At 47.8% G+C, this 24,818-nt stretch overlaps 1 protein-coding gene across 1 annotated transcript; it reads right to left on the reverse strand.

Moving 5' to 3' along the window:
• Positions 1-4,941: 4,941 nt before the first annotated feature.
• On the reverse strand, positions 4,942-24,349 carry LOC105474336 (ankyrin repeat domain 33). Its single transcript, XM_071070579.1, has 7 exons — positions 24,295-24,349; positions 8,319-8,420; positions 8,213-8,281; positions 7,727-7,977; positions 7,348-7,477; positions 7,061-7,171; positions 4,942-5,964 (listed from the first exon to the last, which is right to left on the reverse strand). The coding sequence occupies exons 1-7, from the start codon at positions 24,347-24,349 to the stop codon at positions 5,243-5,245; spliced, it is 1,440 nt and encodes a 479-aa protein (XP_070926680.1). The 3' UTR covers positions 4,942-5,242.
• Between the last annotated feature and the right edge of the window lie 469 nt (positions 24,350-24,818).

The following is a 24,818-nucleotide window of genomic DNA, read 5'->3' on the forward strand; positions in this document are numbered from 1 at the left end:
ATGTTTTGAGCCTGGGATGGGTCCCATGCTGAGCCAGGGGCTAGGGACACAGACATGGTCCCTGCCCACACGGGAGTGAGTAGGGTTCCCCAGCAGTCCCCACAAGCCTGGCTGACATCCCAGTGTGTGTCGGGAAAGCCAACTCTGCAGTCCCACATATAGGAGCCCTCTGCCTGCCAGGTGGAGGGAGGACATGTACACACTCCGGGAGCAGCTCCTCCAGCCGCCAGCATGTGGTGACGAGGTGGGCTGGGAGTGGGCCTAGGGTGGGGGATGCAGAGACGTGTGTTTTCATTTCCTGGGCCACCAGAATAGTATCCTAGAATCACAGGGCAGGCCATGCGGCCCCAAGGGCACATCCACCAGCCTCCTCCACGGAGCTGCACCCTGGGCTGTTCCCTCCCCACCTGCTGCTCAGGTACAATCCCAGGCTGCTGTTGACCCACCATGCCCTGACCATGTGCCAGGCGGTGCCTCTCATACCCCTCACTGCTCGGGCTATAGACAGCCCTGGGCGGCAGCGATTATGGTCTCATCTGATGCTACACACGAGGTGACTCAGGTTGGGAGAGGCAGAGCCAGGACTGAAACCCAGGTCTGTCTGACTCCAAAGGCTTTGCGGTGCCTGCATTCTGCATAGCCAGGGACCTCACCGTGGATTTCTTGGCCTCTGCTGACAGGAACTGAGTTCGAAAGCCTCAGGAGCTGTGACGAGGGAGGGGGAGGCAGGGATGTTAGAGGAGAGGTTGACTTGGGAGGCACAGGCCAGAGCAACTCCAGGCCTCGAGGCTTCTCTCCCTCTGATCAGCCTGAAGGGATGGAGGAGAGAAGGCTATTGTTAGGAGCTATTAGAGGATTAGAGAGAAATGGCTTGGCCTGAGAGGGGGAGTTGCTAGAGTGAAGTCTGGGGACTCTAACTGCCCTGGAGATGGCCAGGGATTGGAGGGGTGGGTCTTCTCCAAGGCAGAGAGGCTCCCTCTGCTGGAAAACATGCTCCAACCTGGAACCCAGGCATTACTGTGGGTTCCACCAGATGCACCCCGGCCAGAACAGAGGGGCCAAGAGAACCACAGAGGGCTAGTTCCCTGCCCTTGAAGGTACAGTAGTCGCCCCTGAGCAGGTTGGAGGTGGAGGGAGAGGCTCAAAGAATCAGAGGCTCAAAGTTTAATCCTCCCTGGCTGTAAGCAGATGCCACCCGCTGCAGTGGAATGAGCGCAGGCTTTGGAATCTCACAGACTTGAGCTCCAAGCACAGCTTTGCCACTTACCAACTGGTGACATTGAGCAAGTTGCCTAACCTTTATAGCCTCAATTTCTTCCGCTGCAAAATAGGAAGGCTGTGCAGATTAAATAAGAACATGGAGGCCGGGCGTGGTGGCTCACGCCTGTAATCCCAGCACTTTGGGAGGTTGAGGCAGGTGGATCACCTGAGGTCAGGAGTTCAAGACCAGCCAGGCCAACATGGTGAAACCCTGTCTCTACTACAAATACAAAAATTAGCCAGGTGCGATGGCGCATGCCTGTAATCCCAGCTACCCGGGAGGTGGAGGTTGCAGTGAGCTGAGATCAAGCCACTGTACTCCAGCCTGGGTGATAGAGATGAGACTCCATCTCAAAAACAAACAAAAAAAAAAAAAAAAAAAGAAAAAAAGAAAAAGAAAGAAAGAAGGAAGGAAGGAAGGGAAAATGGGCTAGGCGTGGTGGCTCACAACTATAATCCCAGCACTTTGGAAGGCTGAGGTGGGAGGATCGCTTGAGCCCAGGAGTTCAAAACCAGCCTTGGCAACATAGTGAGACTTTATCTCTACAAAAAAAAAATTAAAAAGCTATCCAGGTATGGTGGTACACGCTTATAGTCCCAGCTACTCGGGAGGCTGAGGCAGGCGGATCCTTTGAGCTCAGGAGTTCAAGGCTTCAGTGAGCCATGATCACAACTTTGCACTCCAGCCTGAGCAGCAGAACAAAACCCTGTCTCAAAAAAAAAAAAATAGATACAGATATAGATATAGATAAGGCCAGGTATATATATCTAGATATAGATATAGATAAGGCCAAGTGCTGCGTCATCTCATTCAATTCTTATAACAGCCCTATGATGAACATGTTACTCTTACCTCTATTCTGCACGTGACACCTGTGAGGCTCAGAAAGTGTAAGTAACTTGTCCAAGGTCACAGGCCAACTCCCAGGGAGGCATTTTGCCACGATGCTGTTCCACGACTATCGATGTAGCTTCTTTCTCTGTCTATGATGTCCAATGCCAAGGCTGGCTTCTTATGTCATGATTTCAGCAGTGGGTGGGGAGGAAAGAATTCTAGCTCCATCCTGGAGGCCCTGAAGCAGTTTAATCCAATTCACTTCCCTGGGGTTTTTCCTTAATACCTCACCTCTTAATAGTACTTTACAGTTTATGGAACTGTTTCACCCATACTAGCTAGTGGATCCTTCCCATAGTGGATCTTTCCATTTTCTCCATTTAACAGACGTGAAAGCCGAGTCAAGAGAAATTTAAGTGCCTTATTCAGGATCAAACAGGTGGCAGACAGCAAAGTTACCCTTGAAACCCTTCCAGTCCACCAGAGTGGCCTTCAGAGCTCTTCTGGGAGAAATCATGTATCATCTGACCCTATTAGTCATTTTCATCTCAGTGTGTGTGTGTGTGTGTGTGTGTGTGTGTGTGTGTGTGTGTGTGTCGGGTGTATTTTCCCTATTCAAAGAGTGGATTTATTTTTTAATGTTTCAAAATTTGGTAGACATAATTAGAAAGTCAAAACGCTCTGTGCAGAATTCCACGTAATTTATCTAGATACTCTACCCTCAAGGAGATGGTGTATAACTCCCTACTCCATTAGTGTGGACCTTGTATAAGACTTCCTTCCAAAGACGACAGTGCAGAGAGGGGGGAAAAAGGAACTTTACAGTGGAGAAAACCGACAAACTACATGAGCCAGGTGATTGAGGTCGCTATCAAGTGGTGAGTCATGTTCACAGTATATGCCTCCCTTGACATCATGTGAGAAAAACATTACCTCTGTTTGGAATCTTCCCTTCTGAAAACCCAAAGACCCAGTCTTACGTTAATCATAGGAAAAACATGCAACAGGCCAGGCGTGGTGGCTTACACCTGTAATCCCAGCACTTTGAGAGGCCAAGGCAGGCGGATCACTTGAGCTCAGGAGATCGAGACTAGCCTGGGCAACGTGGTAAAACCCCATCTCCGCCGGGCGCGGTGGCTCAAGCTGTAATCCCAGCACTTTGGGAGGCCGAGACAGGCGGATCACGAGGTCAGGAGATCGAGACCATCCTGGCTAACACGGTGAAATCCCGTCTCTACTAAAAAATACAAAAAACTAGCCGGGCGAGGTGGCGGGCGCCTGTAGTCCCAGCTACTCGGGAGGCTGAGGCAGAAGAATGGCGTAAACCCAGGAGGCGGAGCTTGCAGTGAGCTGAGATCCGGCCACTGCACTCCAGTCCGGGCGACAGAGCGAGACTCTGTCTCAAAAAAAAAAAAAAACAAAAAAAAAACAAAAAAAAAAAACAACCCATCTCTATCAAACATACACAAACACACACACACACCCCCCAACAAAAAATCAGACAAACCTCAATTGAGAGACATGCACAAAATACATGACCAAAACGACTCAAAACTGTCAAGATCATGAGAAACAAGGGAAGTCTGAGAAACTGTCACAGTCAAGAGGATTCTGGGGAATGTGATGACGAAATGTAACACGGGATTGTGGATAGAATCCTGGGATAGAAAAGGGATATTAGGGCTAGGCGCGGTGGCTCACCCCTGTAATTCCAGCATTTTGGGAGGTCAAGGCAGGCAGATCGCTTAAGGTCAGGAGTTCGAGGCCAGCCTGATCAACATGGTGAAACCCTGTCTCTACTAAAAACACACAAATTAGCCGGGCATGGTGGTGCACGGCTGTAATCCCAGCTACACAAGAGGCTGAGGCAGGAGAATCGTTTGAATCCAGAAGGTGGAGGTTACAGTGAGCCGAGATCACGCCACTGCACTCCAGCCTGGGCAACAAGAGTAAAACTCTGTCTCAAAAAAAAAAAAAAAAAAAAAAAAAGTAAAGAAAGGTGAATAAATCTGTTTAGTCCTTTTCTGGAGAACACTACTGTGTTCTTTCCAGGGATGCTCCAGTACCGCATTGGGGGTTAGCGTTAAAAGCCTGGAGGCCACACTGGATGGCTAGATCTCAATCTTGAGTTCTGCCAGTGTCTAGCTGTGGGACTAGGCAGTTCCTTAGCTTCTCTGTGCCTCATGTCCTCAAAAATAAAATCCTCAGGATTACTGGGAGGGTTAAATGTGTTACTATAAATGGTAAGCACCTTCTAAGTAGTTGCTATCATTATTATAAACATACAAGCAAATATATTTACATAACAAAAGTGCTGAGAAAAATATCCAAAACCTGTAAATAAGGCCAAAAAAAAAAAAAAAAAAAAAAAGCTAGTGTCCTTTCAAAGATATTTTAGATCATTGGCTAATAACCCCACCTATGGGTCAGCTAGGGGAAGTTAACTTTGTTTGACATGCTATTAATATTTACTCTTGATAAGGACCCCGGCTCTCTAGAAGGACAGATTAACCTGTTAAAGATTGATAAGTGGCAAATTATTGTGGTCTAGTAGAAAAAAATAAAAATGGTTATGGCTTTATTGCCAGGTGTGAATTAACTTTTTGCAATCTTATTCCAGCATTCATTTTTTCACTGATTGTCAATAATGGCTTTTCATTTCTTTTTTTGATCCATCCTGCTGATTCATTCATTAAGTAGTTAAATAAATCTTGGTACTCACTATATATTTGTCTTAGTCATGTTTATCTTCGTGAAAATTTTACTTTGACAAATAATAATATGCCGTATACACTGTTCCACTCCTTAGTTATTTTTACTTTATATATCTTGATGGTAGTTTCGTATCAGAATATAAACAGCCTCCTTAGTCTTATTTTGGAAACACTGTAGCGTATGCACTGTAAGGGTAGACAGCAATTACATCCATAACCAATCTAGCCAGTCCCTTACTGATGGACACTTCGGGTGTTTCCACCCTTTCACTCTTGCAAACAATGCTGGAATGAATGACCTTGTACGTATATAGGTTGAGAGCAGATTTACTTAGGCAGAGGTGGATGGGGAGGCCGGAGGCACTCCGGAGGGGAAAGAAGCCCGGGGAGGGGCCTGATTACCTGTTCCCAGCCTGTCCTATCCCATCTTCCCCTACTTCTGTGCCATTCTGGCCTCTTCCTCCTGTTTCCTCTTCTCTATCCTGAGCTCCTGGTATCGCCAGAGAGGAAGGGCCAGACTTTGATGTCCCGCAGGACTGGGCTTTGGCCAGCACCGGTGGGGTGATGAGGATGCCTTGGAGAGGAGGATCTTGGGGACTTGGGGCCTGGGGCTGGTGCTATCCCTGGGCTGTAGCCACTGAAGGCACTTGCTCAATATGCCCTGAGGGCTCTGGTAGGGGACAAAGACCCACGGGGAACTCTGGGGACTCTCTGGTGGGGACTGGGGAACCAGAGGAGGGGGCGGGGCAGTGCCTAGCAACTCTGGCACGGACTTGCTTCGGGTGCCCAGGGAAGGTGGGTGGTCAGGGCACAGAGTGTGGCAGGCAGTGGTGACGAAGGGACTGGCCAGGCTGGTTGTGGCAGTCACAAAGTGGTCCAGAACACCTCCCTCCTGAGGAGACAGGGCAAAGGGGAGGCTCAAGGTAGCCCGCAGCCGCTCTAGGAGTGAAGGGGCAACCTGGGCCTGGGCCTGGGCCTGAGCCACGAGCCCGGACAAGGCCGGCCACTCGGGCTGGTAGTGCTGGCTAAGCTGCTCCACTTGGGGCCTTCTCAGCAGCTGCCGAATCCTCCACACGGTGTCGAAACTGTCAGTCAGCACTGCCCATTCCAGGGCCGTCTTGCCCCGAACAGGGTCCACTGCTGTCAGGTCAGCACCTGGGAAGGGGCACAGGGGGTGACATGGGGCAGGATAGGGGTTGGTGATTTGCGGAAGGGCAGATTCTTTAGGAGCAAGACTGATGTGGGTTACATTCAAAGCCATGGAGTCCCATCCCATTGAAGGTGGAATCGGGAGGCCAGTGTTGCAACCTGCTGTTTAAGATTAAGACACTTAGGTCCAGAGAGGGGAAAAGACTTCAGAGAGACCTATTGTGGGGCTCCACCTGGGGCAGAATAGGGATCTCCTCAGTCCAAGGAGCTGGGCAGAGCAGGAGTACAAGCTGCCCAGGACAGGCAGAGGCCTCAGCGGCACCCTCTGGGGCAGGTGGGTGGGGATGGTCAGCTGGTTCCCTCTCCTGGTTCTTCTTTTCTCACCATCTCCCTCTCCTATCTTGGGGTTGTGGGGGAGCAGTCACTCTGAGGTGAAGGAAAGGGTGTAGAGCGCCCTCCTTTTTCCTATACTCCTTTTCCATTCCAAACCCATTGAGGTGGGTGGGGAAGGGAAAAGTGGAGGCAGGGATCCCCCAGAGTGACCAACAGAGGAAAGCCCCACTGCGGGGAAGAAGGGCCCCCAAACAACTCCACGGACAATGTGGACTTCACCACACCTCCCCCTGAACGACCCCACAGAGCCACAGGCCTCGACGACTCTTGCCTGGGTCCCCTGGAAGCCTGGCTTGTCAGAGTTGGAGGTCATCCCAGGGAAAGCTAACACCCTCACAATACTGGTGAGGCCCAGAGAGAGGGAAGCCACTCAGCTAGGAACAGGGGCTGGTTCCAGGTGCCAGCCTTTTTTCATGTTAAGTTTTCCAGCTGGGCTAGTTTCCCCTCCCACACTTTCCTTCCTGGGACCTCCGCACGCAATGTCTGAGCTATCAATAACAGGACTTGGTTGATTGTACGAAGCCCAAAGCATGCTCCCCACCTCTAGGAAGATGAACTAGATTGATCCCCCATCTCCACCTCTCTCCTCTCTGCAAAGAATCACAGCTGACTTAGTGTCTGGTGGGCAGGCTTGGAGGAGGGACTGGAGGCCACACACCCCGGTCCAGGTCCCACACACCTGCCATGAGGAGGGTGGCCACGCACTCACAGCGGTTCCGCATGGCAGCCTTCATTAACGCCGTGAGCCCCCGCTGGTCCCGGCGTTCCAGGTCCAGGCCGGCGTAGTAGTTGAGCAGGAGATTCACCAGAGGCACGTGGCCTGCAGGGCAGCAAGGGTAAGCTTGGTCCCCAGGAAAGGGGGTGATGAAGCTGCCAACCCACCCTCCACCCAGCACGACAGAGCCTGGTGGAGAACATCGTGCAACAAGGGTGGGACTGAGGCCCTGTCTGCATCAAAAGGGGGGCTGTCGGAAGTGGGGTATAGCAGCCTCACACCTGCTTGGGCAGCCAACATGAGGGCCGTGTCTCCTCCTTTGTCCTGCTGGTTCACATCAAGGAAAGGACATTGACTGAGCAGGGCCACAATACTCTGGAAGCCGCGGTAGCACGCGACCATGAGGCCTGTCTGAGGGAGGGGCAGCTCAGATCCCCTGCTTTCCCCCTGAGCCTCCCCAGGGCCTCTTGTGCCCTCTAAACCCACATCTGTCCCAGAGTCTTCCCCAACCCCTGTAAAGACCCACCCTCAACCATTCCCTTCCTCCTAAGGACTGCGGGGGGGTATTGCCCCTGAACCCCTCTCAGGAAGCCAGGCCAGGACGGTGTGGTGGGGATGCAGAGATGCCCCCAGCTGTCCTGGAAAGCCAGGACATCTCACCCTCCCATTGTTGTCCACCTGGGTGGCCTCCTCTGGGGAGACCCCGCCATCCAGTATGGCTTGGAGTTGAGTGGGATCATTGTGGACACAGGCCCAATACAGGGCCCCCAGCCTGCAGCCTGGGGTGGAGGTGTCCTTGCCCGGGCAGGGCAGTGCCTCAGACATGTCCAGTCCTCTCTTGTGCAATGTCAGCTCTTTCTCTTCCAGGCAGGGGACAAGAAGGTGGGTCCCCCCTCTCATGCAGCTGGCATCTAAAACGCAGAATGGAGAGGAGTAGTGAGTGTCTCCCTGGATCCTAGGGAGGGGACTCAGCAGCTGTGAAGTGCACAGCCCCCTCCCAGGGAAAACATTCACCCCAGCAGGGATCTCGCCCCATCCACCCTGAAAAAGGACAAGCACTGGGCCAGGAGCCCTAAGCAGGCAGGGTTCACTCTAGGTCAGCACCCCAGTGAGACTCACGGAGAGAGGGTCGTCGTGTTTTCTTACTTGGGATTCGGAGGGTATCTATGAGGCAGTCAACGCGGGGCACAGCCCAGGCTCCGCGGAGCACAATCAATCACCGGGTCTCCGAATGCCCCGCGGAGCACAATCACCGGGTCTCCGAATGCCCCGAGGTGGACTATCCCTCCCCAGGAAGCAACGCAGGTAACAGATGGCTGGACTTTCAGAAAGAGCTGCTGCAAACACCACCTGGCTGAGCCGGATCAAGCAGTGGTAGGAAGGGATTGGAGGGCCCGGTGGGGCGGGTGGTCACATCTCGGGAGCTGACCCAGACCAGCCCCAAGATCCTCCAGGTGGGCGAGGCCTGAGCCAGGCAGCTCCTCCCTGCCGGGGCGGGCTCACAAAGACCACTCCTCCTGACCGACACACCCACCCTCAGCCTTGGGGACGTCGGCGGAGATGTAACCTCGTGGGGTCTCGGCCCAGCTCTTCAGGCCCAGCCTAAAGCCCCTCCTCACTGGGTGAAGTGCGACTTGCTGAAGGAGTGGTTGTGGGAGAGGGTGTGAGTTGAATGCAGGTATCTCATTAAATAGGGTTGGTACTCTCAGAATGACTCTGGGGTGGGGTCTCCAGGGGTCACCTGAACTTATTTTTTGAGGTTCTGGGAAAATAAAAACATAATTGTCACATTATAAGTATAGAGCTGGGCCCAGTGGCCCACGCTTGTTATCCCAGCAACTAGGAGGCTGAGGTGGGAGGATTGCTTGAGCCTGGGAGGTCGAGGCTGCAGTGAACTGAGGTCGCGCCACTGCACTCCAGCCTGGGCAACAGAGCAAGACCCCCTTTAAAAAAAAATTGTGGCCAGGCGGCGTGGCTCACACCTGTAATCCCAGCACTTTGAGATTACAAGACGGGTGGATCACCTGAGGTCAGGAGTTCAAGACCAGCCTGGCTAACATGGCCAAACCCAGTCTCTACTAAAAATACAAAAATTAGCTAGGTGTGGTGGCGGGCACTTGTAATCCCAGCTACTCGGGAGGCTAAGGCAGGAGAATCACTTGAACCCGGGAGGCAGAGGTTGCAGTGAGCCGAGATTGCATCATTGCACTCCAGCCTGGGCAACAAGAGCGAAACTCTTTCTCAAAAAACGAAACAAACAAACAAAATTTTGAGTACAGACATTATGTGTCTAGTGCAGGTGGGCAGTCAGGGCACAAAGTGCGGCAGGCAGTAGTGAGGAAGGGATTGGCCAGAAATTATGATGTATTAAACTTAATAGTTTCAGTGTGATAAATTAAATATGAAATATTTAAATTAAATGATTTGTTAATACAATGATAAACTGCTATCAAAATATTCTTTAATATTTATATCACATATTAAGCTTGATGGATTGGTTTTGGTCCACAGATGTAGAAAATTGAGCCAATGATATTCCCCCATTGGTATCACTCCTATCATCAGACTGTACAAGACCTCTCTCTTATTTTGTTTTAATTTATTTAGTTTCTCTCTTTCATTCTTAATCCCCACATCCCATTCTCCTCCACCCTTTACCAGCTTACACTTGTATATCCTTGAAAATGTACGTTTCATTGAAAAATATAAGTATTGATTTGTGTGTTTTTAATTTTTTCTTCTTTTTAGAGACAGGGTCTTACTCTGTCACCTGGGCTGGAGTGGAGTGGCATGATCATAGCTTACTGCAGCCTCAAACTCCTGGGCTTAAGCGACTCTCCCACCTCAGCCTCTCTAGAAGCTACGAGCTTCTCGGAGGCACACAGGTGTGTGCCACCACACCTGTCTAACTTTTGTATGTAGAGATGGGGATCTCACTTTGTTGCCCAGGCTGGTCTCGAACTCCTGGCATCAAGTGATCCTCCTGTCTTGGTGTCCCAAAGTGCTGGGATTGCAGGCATGAGCCTCCATGCCCTGCTTGTATGTGTTTTTAACTAACATGTTACAAATTGTGCTATAGGATGTATTCTGTTAGTTTTTTCTTTTTCACTTAATAGTGTGTTTTTAAGCTCCATCCTTGTTGCTTTAGGTGCAGTGTATCAGTTGGATGTGCATTTGGTTTTTAGTAACCAAAAAGCTGACCTCAGTGGTGTGTTGTCCATAATAGAAGGGCTCCTCAACATTAATCTAAAACTCCTTTCAGAGCTTCTTCTGCGCTGCAGAAGTTGGAAAGCTTAAACAACACTTCCCAGATTCCTTTGAGCTATGACTCTGTGGTTTGGGCTCTGCTCTTGTGCAAGATATAAATTTGGAACAGAGCTACATAGCATGGGACATCCGTTTTGCTGTCACAGGTCATGGCAGCAGCAGCAAGGCTCTGGTGAGCAGCTTCCTGATTCATCAGCTTCCTGTAGTAGTGACTGTTGTTTTCTCAATCACAGGCAGAGATCATGTGACTCTCAAAGCTGGGAGTTGTTCCTGGACCTAAGCCTGCTTCTCCATTCCTTTATTTCTTTTTTAAACTGATCAGATTTCTTTATTTTCTTTCTTTCTTTCTTTCTTTCTTTCTTTCTTTCTTTCTTTCTTTCTTTCTTTCTTTCTTTCTTTCTTTCTTTCTTTCTTTCTTTCTTTCTTTCTTTCTTTCCCTTTCTCTCTCTCTCTCTCTCTCTCTCTTTTGAGATGGAGTTTCGCTCTTGTTGCCCAGGCTGGAGTGCAATGGTGGGATCTCGGCTCACCACAACCTTTGCCTCCCGGGTTCAAGCAATTCTCCTGCCTCAGTCTCCCCAGTAGCTGGGTTTATAGGTATGCACCACCACCCAGGCTAATTTTGTACTTTTAGTAGAGACGGGGTTTCTCCATGTTGGCCAGGCTGGTCTTGAACTCCTGACCTCAGTTGATCTGCCTGTCTCAGCCTCCCAAAGTGCTGGGATTACAGGCGTGAGCCACCATGCCCGGCCCAGATTTATTTCCATTGTCTGCAATTGAACTCTGATACATGTAGCTTAAACAAAGAGGAGCTTGTTTTTTATATATGATGAAAAAGTTCAGGAATAGGAAACTGTTGATGTTGGTTAAGAAACTTGATGATGTCAGGGCCTTCTCTGGGATTCTCTTGACTTTTCCTCCTAGGCACAAGATGGCTGCTAAACCTCTAGCCATCACAGCAAAATGGGATAGATGTACACTATGGAATTCTATGCAGCAGTTAGGAAAAAATCTATCAGATGATAAACTGGACATCTCTGATTATCTAACAAAATCCCTGTTCATAACTCCCCTTCTCTCTAGTTACCTTTCTGTTAGGTGTAATCATGTGATGCAATTTTGGCCAATGAAATGCAAACAGAAGTCTGATGGGTAAGGATTCTAGGAAAAAAGTTCATGCTGTTGTAAATAAAATTTTGATGCTGCAAGGAAATAGCACTCAAACATAAATTTAATTTTCTCAGCAAGGCAATTTTTACTTCTATAGAAGGGTGCAACTCATGAATGCAGCAATGGCAAGAGCACACCTGGACAGGGGAGGGGAAGGAGTTCTTATTCCTGACCCAGGGTCCTACTGCTGTGGCGTTCCCTTATTGGCTAGGGTTGGGCCACACAGTCTAAGCTAATTCGGACTGGCTATTTTAAATAGAGCAGGGGTATGAGCCAGAGTGGCAGGGTGGGTAGTTTGGTGGGAAGGATGGTTAGGAACAGGTAACTAAAGGTGACTCAGGTCAAAGCAGGTGACTGGGATGACTCAGGACAAAGCAGATAAACGGGATGAGTCAGGATAGAGCAGGTGACCAGAGAACAGATGTGAACTACTGATTAGGACTGGCAGGAAAGTTGTTTACTGAAACTAGGAGCAAGGAGACCAAAGAGAACCAGGAAGCTAAAATTTAAAATGGAGAATCAAAGAATAAGAGAGCTGAACATACTGACACACTGATGCTTTGAAGAGAAACTTGGGGTTCACTATATTTAACACTGTCTTGATGAAAGATGTGGGGTGCACCACTTTCTTCTTTCTTTCTTCCCTCTTTCTTTCTTCCCTCTTTCTTCCTGCTTATAGAATTCCATAGTGTGCATCTACCTCATTTAAACTATCACATCTTCCTGCGATAGACGCTTAGGTTGCCTCCAACTTCCTGTCACTATAAATAATGCTGAAGTGAACAACTTCATACGTATCTAGTTGTGGACCCATCGGGGTCTCTGAGATCACTAGATCACAGGGCACATACACACTTACTGAGTGGATACTGTCAGGTTGCGCTCTGTTTTGCCATATGTGCCTACCAGCAGTGCATAAGAGTCTCCCTACATCTTAGACAACACATGTCATTATTCAGTCTTCTAATGTTTGTCAATCTGATAGAACTATAAAGTGATATTGCCATTTTACATTGAATTTTTCTGATTATCAACAAGGTGAGCATCTCTCCACATGCCCTGCTGGCTACTCTTGTTTTCCCTCCTGTGAATTGACTGTTCATGGCCTTTGCTCAGTATTCTATTGAATTTTCCCATCCTTTCCTTATTGATTTTTCAGGAATTCTTTTAATATTCTAGATAATAAACCCATTGTCAGATGGGTTATAGAGGAGACAACTGTATTATGTAGATCTTTCTGTTAGCTTTATCTATGGTAACCTTCACTGAAATAACTCCTGAATTTTGATATGGTTAAATTCATCAGAATTTCTCCTTATACTTTGCGCTTTAGGGTCTTATTTAATAAGAGTTTTCTACTCCAAGATCCCAAAATCTTCATTTCTTTTGTTAATCTTGCAGTTTTATTTTTGATATTTAGTCTTTAATTCATCTGGAATTCACTTTTATAATATTGAAGAAATAATCTGTTATAGACTAAATTGTGTCTCCCTCAACCAACCTCAATTCATATATTGAAGCCCTGACACCAAAAATGACTGTGTTTGGAGATAGGGCCTTTAAGGAGGTAATTAAGGTTCAATGAGATTATTCAGGCAGGGTAGGGCCCTGACCCAACAGAACTGTTGTCCTTATAAGAAAAGGAAGAGACAACCAGAACTCTTTCTCTCTCTGTGCCTTCACAAGAAAAGGCCATGTGAGGACACAGTCAGAAGGTACCATCTACAAGCCAAAAAGAGAGGCCTCTCTGGATACCAACCCTGCTGACACATTGATTTTGGATTTCTAGCTTTCAGAACTGTGAGAAAATACATTTCTGTTGTGTAACCCATCCAGCCTGTGTATTTTGTTAAGGCAACCTGAGCAGACTAATAAAGAATCCAACCTTATTTTTTTTCTCCATTTAGCAAGATAACTCCATCTGTTAAAAATTCTCTCTCCCTTGATTTGTGGTGTCGTTTTTATCACATGTAAACGTTGAGTTCTCTTTTATGTTTTATGCCATACTTCAGTTATCTTATAGCATCTTATTAGGGCATTCCTGTGCCAATGCTACGCTGATTTTATTACTCTAACCTTGTAGTCTCTCTGACTACCTGATAGAGTGAGTTCTCCATACTTGATTTTCTTTTTCGAAATTGATTTTTATTCTCTCATATAAAATTGCAAATAAGATTATTGGGTTCTTTTAAAATTTTTGCTAGAGCTTCAATAGGAATTTATTTGAATTTATAGAGTAATTTGGAGAAAATTTATTGCCTCATAATGTTAGATCTTCTCTCCTCCTTGAACATGGGATATGCTATGATCTGAGTGTTTGTCTCCCTCAGAATTCATATGTTGAAATCCTAACCCCCCAAGGTGATGGTATTAGAAGGTGGGACTTTTTAGGGGGTAATTAGTGCCTTTATAAAAAAAGACCCCAGAGAGCTGCCTCACCCCTTCCACCATATGAGGACTGACATGGTTAGGCTGTGTCCCCACCCAAATCTCATCTTGAATTACAGTTCCCATAATTCCCACCTGTCATGGGAAGAACCCAGTGGGAGGTAATTGAATCATAGGGGCGGTTATTCCCATGCTGTTCTTGTGATAGTGAGTTCTTACAAGATCTGATGGGATTTTTTTTGTTGTTATTGTTGTTTGCAATGCAGTTTCACTCCTATCGCCCAGGCAGGAGTGCAATGGCGCAGTCTTGTCTCACTGCAACCTCCACCTCCTGGGTTCAAGTGATTCTCCTACCTCAGCCTCCCAAGTAGCTAGCTGGGATTACAAGTATGCGCCACCACGCCCGGCTAATTTTTTTGTATTACTAGTAGAGATGGGATTTCACCATGTTGGCCAGGCTGGTGCTGAATTCCTGACCTCAGGTGATCTGCCCACTTTGGCCTCCCAAAGTGCCAAGATTACAGGCATGAGCCACCACGCCCAGCGATTTTATAAGTTTTATAAGGGGCTTTTCCCCTTTTGAATGGCACTTCTCCTTCCTGCTGCCCTGTGGAAAAGGTTGTGATTGCTTCCCCTTCTGCCATGATTGTAAGTTTCCTGAGACCTCCCCAACCCTGCGGAACTGTGAGTCAGTCCCACCAAAGTCCTGGGAATACAGGCGTGAGCCACTGCGCCTGGCCTCAATCTTGATAATACTTTACAGTTTAACATGATTCCCCTGATATAGCCCCGGCCTCTCCTCATCCAAGGCAGCTATAATCCTAGTCTCCTGTCCATTATTCTTTTGTTCTCCTTTATACATTGTTTTACTGCCTCTTCATGTATTTCTTCAGAGTATTTATATTATGTATATATGCATATACAATTTTAGCTAATTTATTTAGAAGCATATAATGCTTTATGTAGTCATTTGCTGTCTACTTTTATCCCTTAATATCATATTGCTAAGATTCATTCACATTGTTGTGTTACTATGGTCTATTCATTTTGATTGCTGTATAATACTCTATTATGTTGATGTACCACAGTTATTAGGCACTGTCTTTTTTTTTTTTTTTTTTTTTTTTTTGAGATGGAGTTCTGCTCTTATTGTCCAGGCTGAGTGCAATGGCGCGATCTCAGCTCATCACAACCTCCGCCTCCCGGGTTCAAGTGATTCTCCTGCCTCAGCCTCCCGAGTAGCTGGGATTACAGGCGCCCACTACCACACCTGGCTAATTTTTTTTTTTTTTTTTTTTTTTTTTGAGACGGAGTCTCGCTCTGTAGCACAGGCTGGAGTGCAGTGGCCGGATCTCAGCTCACTGCAAGCTCCGCCTCCCGGGTTCACGCCATTCTCCGGCCTCAGCCTCCCGAGTAGCTGGGACTACAGGCGCCCGCCACCTCGCCCGGCTAGTTTTTTGTATTTCTTAGTAGAGACGGGGTTTCACTGTGTTATCCAGGATGGTCTCGATCTCCTGACCTCGTGATCCACCCGTCTCGGCCTCCCAAAGTGCTGGGATTACAGGCTTGAGCCACCACGCCCGGCCTAATTTTTTGTATTTTTAGTAGAGATGGAGTTTCACCATGTTGGCCAGGCTGGTCTCAAACTCCTGGCCTCAGGTGATCTGCCTGCCTCGGCCTCCCAAAGTGTTGGGATTACAGGCGTGGGCCACTGCTCCCAGCCTTCTTTTCTTAAGTCTTTAAGGTCTTCTTCTTGTCTTTGATGTTTTTAAGTTTTACTTCAATGCTTAGGTATGGATTTCTTATGATTTATCTTTTTTTTTTTTTTTTTTTGATACAGGGTCTCACTCTATCCTCAGGCTGGAGTGCAGTGAGTGGTGCAATCATGGCTCACTGCAGCCTCAACCACCTGGGCTCAGGTGACCCTTTCACCTCAGCCTCTCAAATAGCTGAGACTACAGGCACCTGCCACTATGCCCAGCTAATTTCTTTTTCTGTTTTGTAGAGAGGTCTCACCATGTTGCCCAGGCTAGTCTTGAACTCCTGGGCTCCGGTGATCCTCTTGCCTTGGCCTCCCAAAGTGCTGGGATTACAGGTATGAGCCACCACGCCCAGTCTAGAGATTTTTTTTTCCCCTCTGAGCTATTTATTATTTTCCCTAGAAAATGATGTTGGAAATTTCTTGAGGCTGAGGACTAAGGTATCTTCCCTCAGAGAATATGAGTTTTTTTTTTTTTTTTCCCTTCCAGGCATGTAGAGGTACTAACCAGTCCTGAACCACTTTAAACTAAACACCTAACTTGGATAGTTTTAGGTCATCTAGGGCTGCAAATAAGCACAAAGATCTGTTGGTGTTTACAACTCAGAGATACAGCCTCGCTATCAGCTCAGCACTGAGGCAGCTTTCATTAAAGTCCTCTGGATGTGACAGTGGAAGATTTATTTCAGGTTCAATCTTACATGAAGGATGAATCCTTTGGAGTCACAGCTTTTTAGAGAATCTCCTATTATATTCGTTACCTTGGTTCTATCAAAAATAGAGACTGTGAAAGTTGAAGTTCAAGTTTGCCTTATTCGACAAATATCCTCACACTAAAGGATTCCTTTGTCTGTTTCCCTGAGTTCCTGCCTTCCTTAGACTTTAGCCTAATACTTTCTTGCTATCTGGCTAGCTCATCTACACTTTTAAAATAATTTGCATATTTCAACCAGCATTTTAACATGATTTATACTGAAAAATCAGTCCAGAATCCAGCAAGTCATATTATTGGAAATAGAATTTCCTCTGTTCCTAATTAATTGCAAAAAAGCCCAATAGGAGACAGATGTGGTGGCTCACTGCTGTAATCCCAACACTCTGGGAGGCCAAGGCAGGCAGATCACCTGAGGCCAGGAATTAGAGACCAGCCTGGGAAACATGGCAAAACCCCGTCTCTATTAAAAACACACACACACACACAAATTAGCCAGGCATGGTGGCCTGTGCCTATAGTCCCAGCTACTCAGGAGGCTGAGAGGTTGGCTTGAGCCTGGAAGATGGAGGTTGTAGTGAGCTGAGATTACACCACTGCACTCCAGACTGGGCAACACAGCAAGACCCCATCTCAAAAAAAAAAAAAAAAAGGCCAATAGGAAATGGGCAAATAGCATGGTCAATTAATTCATAAAAGAAATACAAATGGCCAGGCCAGGCGCAGTGGTTCACACCTGTAATCCCAGCACTTGGAGAGGCCGAGGTGGGCGGCCACCTGAGGCCAGGAGTTTGAGACCAGCCTGACCAACATGGAGAAACCCTGTCCCTACTAAAAATACAAAATTAGCCGGGCGTGTTGGCGCATGCCTCTAATCCCAGCTACTCAGGAAGCTGAGGCAGGAGAATCACTTGAACCCGGGAGGCGGAGGTTGCGGTGAGCTGAGATCGTGCCATTGCACTCCAGCCTGGGCAACAAGAGTGAAACTCTGTCTCAAAAAATGAAAAAGAAAAGAAAAGAAAAGAAATACAAATGTCCAATAAATATATGAAACGATGCTTAAACTCACAAATAGGCAGGAAAAGGCAAATTAAAATAACAATGAAATATTGCTTTTGGCCCATCAGTTTGGTAAAAATTAAACATTAATAATATTAAGTGCTTACACTGTGGGGGGAATGTAAATTAGTGAAGTATTTTTGGAAAGCATTTTGACAGTATCTATCAAAATAACAAATGTACATACACATTGACCCAAAAATTCTGCTTTTAGAAATATTTTTCAAAACAGAGCTTGCATATGTGAGCAAAGATAGTCTGAGTAGGCCTGGCATAGTGGTTCATGCCTGTAATCCAAGTACTTTGGGAGGCTGAGGCAGGAGGATTGCTTGAGGCCAGGAGTTCAAGACCAGCCTGGGCAACACAGGGAGACCCTGTCTCTAAAAAATAAATAAATACAAATAAATAATGAAATAATATTTACAAAGATATACTGAAGATACCTTGAAACATTGTTTGTAACAGTAAAAAAAAAATTAGAAACAATTTAAATGTTCATCAATAGAGGAAGGGTTAGAGGAAGTACCACACGTGTAGTTTATGCCTCCATTCAAGGAGAAGAAGATAAATCTCTACATGGGTTGCCCTGAAAATTTCTCTGAGCCACATTGTTCATGGTTGGAAAAAAAGCCAAATGTAATGACACATACACATACAAAACACACAGGCACACATATACTGTATACATATATATATACACACACATATACACACACACTTGAGGCCAGGAGTTCAAGACCAACCTGGGCAACATAGTGAGACTCCATCTCTACTATATATGTGTGTGTGTGTGTGTGTGTGTGTGTGTGTGAGAGAGAGAGAGAGAGAGTGAGTGAAAGAGAGAGAGAGACTGGCTATTTACATGTTTTTGTAAATGCATAGAAAGAGCTGGAGTGGTTATTCTTTTCTTTTTTTTTGAGACAGGGTCTTGCTGTGTCATCCAGGCTGGAGTGCAGTGGTACAATCATGGCTCACTGCAGCCTTGACCTCCCCAGGATCAAGCAATCCTCTCACTTCAGCCTCGTGAGTAGCTGGGACTACAGGCATGTGCCAGCACGCCCAGCTAATTTTTGCATTTTTTGTAGAGACAGAGTCTTACTATGTTGCCCAGGCTGGTAACTCCTGGGCTTAAGCGATCTACCCGCCTTGGCCTCCTGAAGTGCTGAGATTACAGGCATGAGCCTCTGCGCCCAGCCAGAATGGTCATTCTTAACATTGGCTGCACAATGTAACCACTTAAGGACTTTTTAGAAATAGTGATGCCTGGAACCCACTCTGGAGATGCTGAGGCAATTGGTCTGGGGCACAACCTGGGCAACAGGATTTTAAAAACATCTCCATGTGATTCTAGTGTACAGCCCAGATGGGGAATCACTGGACAAAATGATGCTCTTTATAACGTGGTTAACTTAAAGAGGAGGAATAAGAGAAGGGTGAAGAAAAGTTTTGCTTTGTTTTGTTTTTTGGGGATGGAGTCTCGTTCTGTCGCCCAGGCTGGAGTGCAGTGGCGCGATCTAGGCTCACTGCAAGCTCTGCCTCCCTGGTTCATGCCGTTCTCCTGCCTCAGCCTCCTGAGTAGCTGGGACTACAGGCGCCCGCCACCACGCCTGGCTAATTTTTGGTGGGTCTCTTTTTTTTTGTATTTTTAGTAGAGATGGGGTTTCACCGTGTTAGCCAAGATGGTCTCGATCTCCTGAACTCATGATTTGCCCGCCTTGGCCTCCCAAAGTGCTGGGATTACAGGCGTGAGCCACCGTGCCCAGCTGGGTTTGTTTTTTAAACTTGTATAATGTTTGAATCTTCCACCTAGATAATTACTACTTGGTAATGATGGAAAAAAAAAATAAAAGAATCAGAAATATTTCCCTGTCTGTTTCCTTCTTTTCCTCTGCACACAGAGTTCATCATCCTTTGGTGGTAGTTCTAATTCATTCATTCAATCGCTATTAATTGAAAATTACTCTGCGTCAGGCACACAGATCAGCGCTTGTGTTTTTCATGCTAGTTATCATTAATCTCATTCTTGGCCAGGCGCCTTGGCTCACACCTGTAATTCCAGCACTTTGGTTATCTCTGTGTCTCCTGCATCTAGTACCTTGTTAGACATTCAGTAAATGTGAGTTTCCCGCCAGATTCTCCTCTGGCCTGAAGATCATCCCCAGCATCATGCAGGAGTGATGGTCAGGGACAAGGAGTCTTGTTTTTGTTTGTTTGTTTGTTTGTTTTGAGAGGGAGTCTCACTCTGTCACCCAGGCTGGAATGCAGTGGCCCAATCTCGGTTCTCTGCAACCTCCACCTCCCGGTTCAAGTGATTCTCCTGTCTCAGTCTCCTAAGTAGCTGGGACCACAGGCGCGCAAACATGCCCAGCTAATTTTTGTATTTTTAGTAGAGATGGAGTTTCACCAGCTGGCCAGGCTGGTCTTGAACTCCTGACCTCGTGATCCGCCTGCCTCGGACTCTCAAAGTGCTGGGATTACAAGGGTGAACCACCGTGCTCGGCCCAGGGACAGAGTCTTTTTAACCTATGCAGAGAGGCTGTAAGAAGACATGGGTAGGTGAATGGGGATTTCACATATTGCTTTTCAAATCCTCTTTCCCCTAAGCCCAGAGAAGCTACCTCTAGCATCAATCACCCCAGCCTCAGCAAGGGTCTTGTTACTGCGAGGCCACTGTCAGCCAGCAGGTGGCAGGCCTGGGCAGGAATTGGAAGAGCATCCCCACCCCACAGGCTTGAGGCTATAGCTGAGGGTTCTAGGGTCAGGTGCAGTGTCTGGGTTTTGGCAGGGCAGATGCTCAGCAGGAGTGTGGTGGGGTTCTGTTTCTGGTCCAAAGGAAAGGGAGTTATTTCTGTAGTTATTTCTGTAGATCAGCTTTATCCAACCTGGATGGGCACCCCAAGTGTGAGGATTTTTTTTTTCAGGAGTTGTGCTCTATTGCCCAGGCTGCAGTGCAGTGGTGCAATCTCGGCTCACTGCAACCTCTGCCTCCCAGGTTCAAGCGATTCTCCTGCCTCAGCCACCCGAGTACCCAGGATTACAGGCATGAGCCACCATACCCGGCTTTCTTTTGTATTTATTTTTTCGTTTTTTTTTTGAGACAGAGTTTCACTCTTGTAGCCTGGGCTGGAGTACAGTGACACCATCTTGGCTCACTGCAACCTCTGCCTCCAAGCTTCAAGCAATTCTTCTGTCTCAGCCTCCTGAGCAGCTGGGACTATAGGCATGTGCCACCAAACCTGGCTAATTTTTGTATTTTTAGTAGAGATGGGGTTTCACTATGTTGGCTAGGCTGGTCTTGAACTCCTGATCTCAGGTGATCTGCCCATCCAGCCTCCCAAAGTGCTGGGATTACAGGTGTGAGCCCCGGCGCCTGGCCAAGTGTGAGGATTCTTTTACCTTCTACCTGCACTGATGCCCTGTCTTGAAGTGCCCTGTCCAGGCCTCCCTCCTCAAGAGGACTCCATAGGGATCCCTTCCCAGCCCCTGCCAAGTTCCCCAGGCCTGGTATTGATCCTCTCTGTGTATGCCTTTGTTGATAGAAAGGACTGTGGTAGTGGGGTGTGCAGTTGTTGGTTAATGTGTAAAATAAAGGATAGCTCCTGGATGATACAGGTACACTTCAGCCAGGGCCTTCCGCAGTCTCAGGCTGCTGGTCTTAAGGATTAAAAGCAAAGGCACTTTATGGATTACCCTCCTTTGGGCCTCTCAGCCTCTGGGGTCTGACAGGAGTTCACAAGGATGTTCCTTTGCCTGCCGCTCCTATTTCTCAATAGCTGTCTTCAGTGTCTTCTGCTGGTACTCCTCTTTCTGTTTTCCTGTCCCCTTTTCTTCAGCTTGATCTTTCTCATCTCGCCGTCTGGCTCTTTCCATCTCTCCCTCCCTCTGATGCTCTCTCTTAAGCCCTGATAACATACACTGTTTGGAGCATGGCTTGGTTCTCCCTAACTTGCTCTTTGACTGCCATGCCTAATCTCCAGCCATCTAATCCTTTGGGCTGGATTTTTGCCCGGAGTCTTGACTTGTGGAATTCAATCAGAAGAGAAGGTTGCGGTGGGGTGGGGGAAGGGGAAGGTGCAGGGGCAAATTTACAGAGAAGGAACTCAGGAGACTTTTGAGGCTGGTTTGGAGCATGGACCAGCCACCTCTAGGGAACCAAATATTGTGCATCTCATCCCTTTCCTTTCTTCTGGGATCTTTTTCCAGCAGAAGCCCCTCTCCTCCCAGCCTCCAGGCTTGGTGGCAGTTACAGCTGGAGCCAGCAGTCAGTGGGGAAATGGTCCAGCCCAGCTGAAGGACTAAATGCAGGATGGGACCCAGTAGAGCAGGACAGAGAATGAAGGAGGTGGCCTCTGACCCCAGCTCTGGCCCCTTCTAGGGGTCCTGTGTGACCTGCCATAGGTCATGCCCCCTACTCCTCAACCATGATCTACATCACAAAGCCCACAGCTCATAACTCAGAGCCAGCCGGGAAGGTCTGGGATTGATTTAGGGTCCACTCTGACCAGCTCACCCTCACTGGACTATGACCCCTGGGGTGGGGGTGAGGACAAGGGTCATGGGTGAAGTTCAGGCAGGGGTGTCCTGACCACCACTACAGCATACCTGTTGCAGATCCTTCTGCACTCCTAGTAGATTGGAGGGGAGGTCTGGGCACATAAGTTCAAGGTTCTCACTGAATAACCCATTCTCTCTGGCACAGCTCAGGGCCATGGTGAGGGAGCCACGGTCATGGTGTAGTGGGAGTTCAGAGACAGCATTCTCAGGAATCATGCTCAAGGCATCTTACAAAGCAGAGAGAGCTTCATTACCCACCAAGAGGGCAGACAGTTAAGTCCTAAGTAAGCCCTTCCACCTATCACTACCAACCTCAGTTACACTGAGCTGCACAGAGCTGGTGTACATTTTTGTTTACAAAAGTTTTTGCATTTATGTTTAGCCTAGTATGCATTTCATGTTGTCAGTTTCCATTCATCCACTACTCCCTTCTGGAGATCATCACTGAAAAATATTCTCTACTCTGAGTATTTCACTTTTTTGACCATCATCCACAGTAAATACATTTACTTCTGGATCCAGGACACATGAATGCACATGCAACTAAAAGCAGTGTTTCCTAAAACTCTGTAAGGCACTGTGATGTTTTCTACTCTATTCTATTTTGTTATAAGGAAAAAAAAAGTTTTTAAAAATGATTCCATCAACAACTACTGGGCTGGTACTTAAGAGTTTCCAGTAAATAACCTCTTACATCTTTACAGCTTCACAAGTCTTTAAAGCCCATTTTTCAAGCACAGGATCCATATAATCTTCACAAAAGCCTGTGAGGAAGATAAGGCAGGGTTTTCATTGACCCATCTTACAGATGAGAAAACAGAGACTCTGTGAGATCTGCTCGAGATCACCTAGCTGGTGTGTGGCAGGGATGGGATTCTGAGTCAGGTCTTTCGTACACCTATTCATGGTGCCCTAATGTCCCGTCGCTTCTCTCTTTCCCTGTCCTCTGACACCCTCCTGATTGAGGTCATTGTCTGTTTCCAGTCCAAAGGCCATCCCCTTCCATGGGGAAGACGGAGAGACATGGCAGCTGAGTAATTTTGTTTCCCGTCATCTGTTAACACCGCGCCATCTGTCAATTCCACCCTCAGCCTCCCATCCACTACCCAGAGGCCGTTTTCTTAGAGTATGAGCCTCCAGGCCCCTCCCACAAAGAGACTCAGAATACCCACAGAAATCTCCTTTTTCAGCTCAGAACCAACAGCAGTGGACTAGAATTACAGGGGGCAGCACAGGAATAAGATTAAGGACTTTCTGAGGTCAGGGGGTTAAAGCAAGGTGAGTCGCCCCTCCCTGACTACTGGGTCTTGTCTTCATGCCCCCGCAGCTCCACCCCCATCTTGCTGAGGATCCAGAGCTGTGAAGAAGGTGAGCTGATCCCAGCAGCAGGAGCCCTGCAAGCCGCTTCAAGTGCGGCAAAGCGAGTCCTTCCAACAGGGGCCTGGGCGGATTCATGGGCCTTGGGTGTGGCCGGCTGTCGCTCAGTTTCTGCCTTTCCAATTCTCCCGTCTCTTCACTCACCCCACCCCCTTCTCAAGAAGGCCTTTGTGCAGGACAATGAGGAATCTATAAATTCCGGGGGACAGGGACTGGGGGAGGGGAACACTGGTCAGTTCAGCTCCCCCGTCCACCCTGGAGGCCCTGCATAGATAGCAAGGAGGGGCTTCCATGGAGTGGCCCCATCTCATCTGATTCACACTGGAGCCCAGAGACAGAAGTGGGCCAAGCCCCACCACTGGCTTTCACAGATGAAGAAACTGAGGCTCAGAGGCAGAGGGCATCTCCAGTCCCTGCTTTATTCACTCTGCCTCTCGCTCATGTATTCATTCTCCTCTTACCTATGCCCTGGTCACTCCCTCACTGAGACATTCACTCCACAAATACCTACGGAGTTCTAGCTGAGCACCAGGCCAGGTACAGAAGGGGTAATCGTTGGTGAGACCCAGCCCCTCCACCAGCCCCCACCCTGGAGGGTCATACAGCAGTGAGCTGGGGTTCCAGAAGAGCCAAAGCGTAGCTCCAGCCCCAGTTTTCCCAGCTGGCAACCTGTACTTTTTCATCAGCAAGCCCTACACGGCTTTCATGAGCATGTTGGAGTTTGAGCCTGGTGAGGGCCCTGGGAGATAGGTATTATGTATGCCTGCCCCACCACTTTGCTCATGTGGTCTCAAGAGGGTAAATGGTTGCCCTCTGGTGGGCAAGATCACCCCTCCGGTGCGTGGCAGAACTGAACCAGAAACCAGCTTCTGCACCACTCCAAGTGCTGTGGGGACCCAGAATATGGGCGTGGGCTGAGGTTCACCTTCCTCTTCTACCACTTGCCCAACTGGCTCTGTGCCTGACCCCCATGCTGAGCTTTCCCTGGTGTTCTTCCCATCTTCCCGCAGTAGTTATTAAATGTCCCAGGCTCACCCTGATTTCTTTACCCCACTCATCTATCTGTTGGATAGTGATAATGAATTCAATGCTTATGCTGGCTGTGTGTTGTGGTGTGGATCTGTGTGTGTGGTATATCTGCTTGTAAACTGAGGCTATCAGTGTCTACTTCACAAGAGGATGGAATGAATTAAACTATGTAAAGCACTTAGAATGATGTCTGGCACACAGTAAGCCCTCAAGTGTCAGCTGATTCGCTGTTAGCCAAGATTATTGTTGTAGCAAGCCATGGGTCTGCCCGTGTGTGCAAGGCATCTAGGTGTGTACCAGGTGAGTACAGGTATTTGTAGCTGGCCCCACCCAGAGAGAAGCCCTCTCAGAGGTGACCAGATGAACTAGTTTGGTCCCAGGGACTCTCCTTTCCTGAAATGTATGGAGCATGTATTGAGTGCTTCTTGGTTTGTACCCGG

The sequence above is a fragment of the Macaca nemestrina genome, chromosome 10 (assembly GCF_043159975.1).
Source record: "Macaca nemestrina isolate mMacNem1 chromosome 10, mMacNem.hap1, whole genome shotgun sequence".
Classification (NCBI taxonomy): Eukaryota; Metazoa; Chordata; class Mammalia; order Primates; family Cercopithecidae; genus Macaca; species Macaca nemestrina.

Bases quoted from the DNA above. Each gene is read 5' to 3' on its own strand.
- LOC105474336 (XM_071070579.1), bottom strand. From the start codon at position 24,349: ATGGGAAGAACACCAGGGAAAGCTCAGCATGGGGGTCAGGCACAGAGC. The intron at 8,282-8,318 runs TGATTGTGCTCC...AGACCCGGTGAT, and splicing joins CGGGGCATTCGGAGACCCGG to TGATTGTGCTCCGCGGAGCC. The intron at 7,172-7,347 runs GTGTGAGGCTGC...GCTGCCCTGCAG, and splicing joins CATGTTGGCTGCCCAAGCAG to GCCACGTGCCTCTGGTGAAT.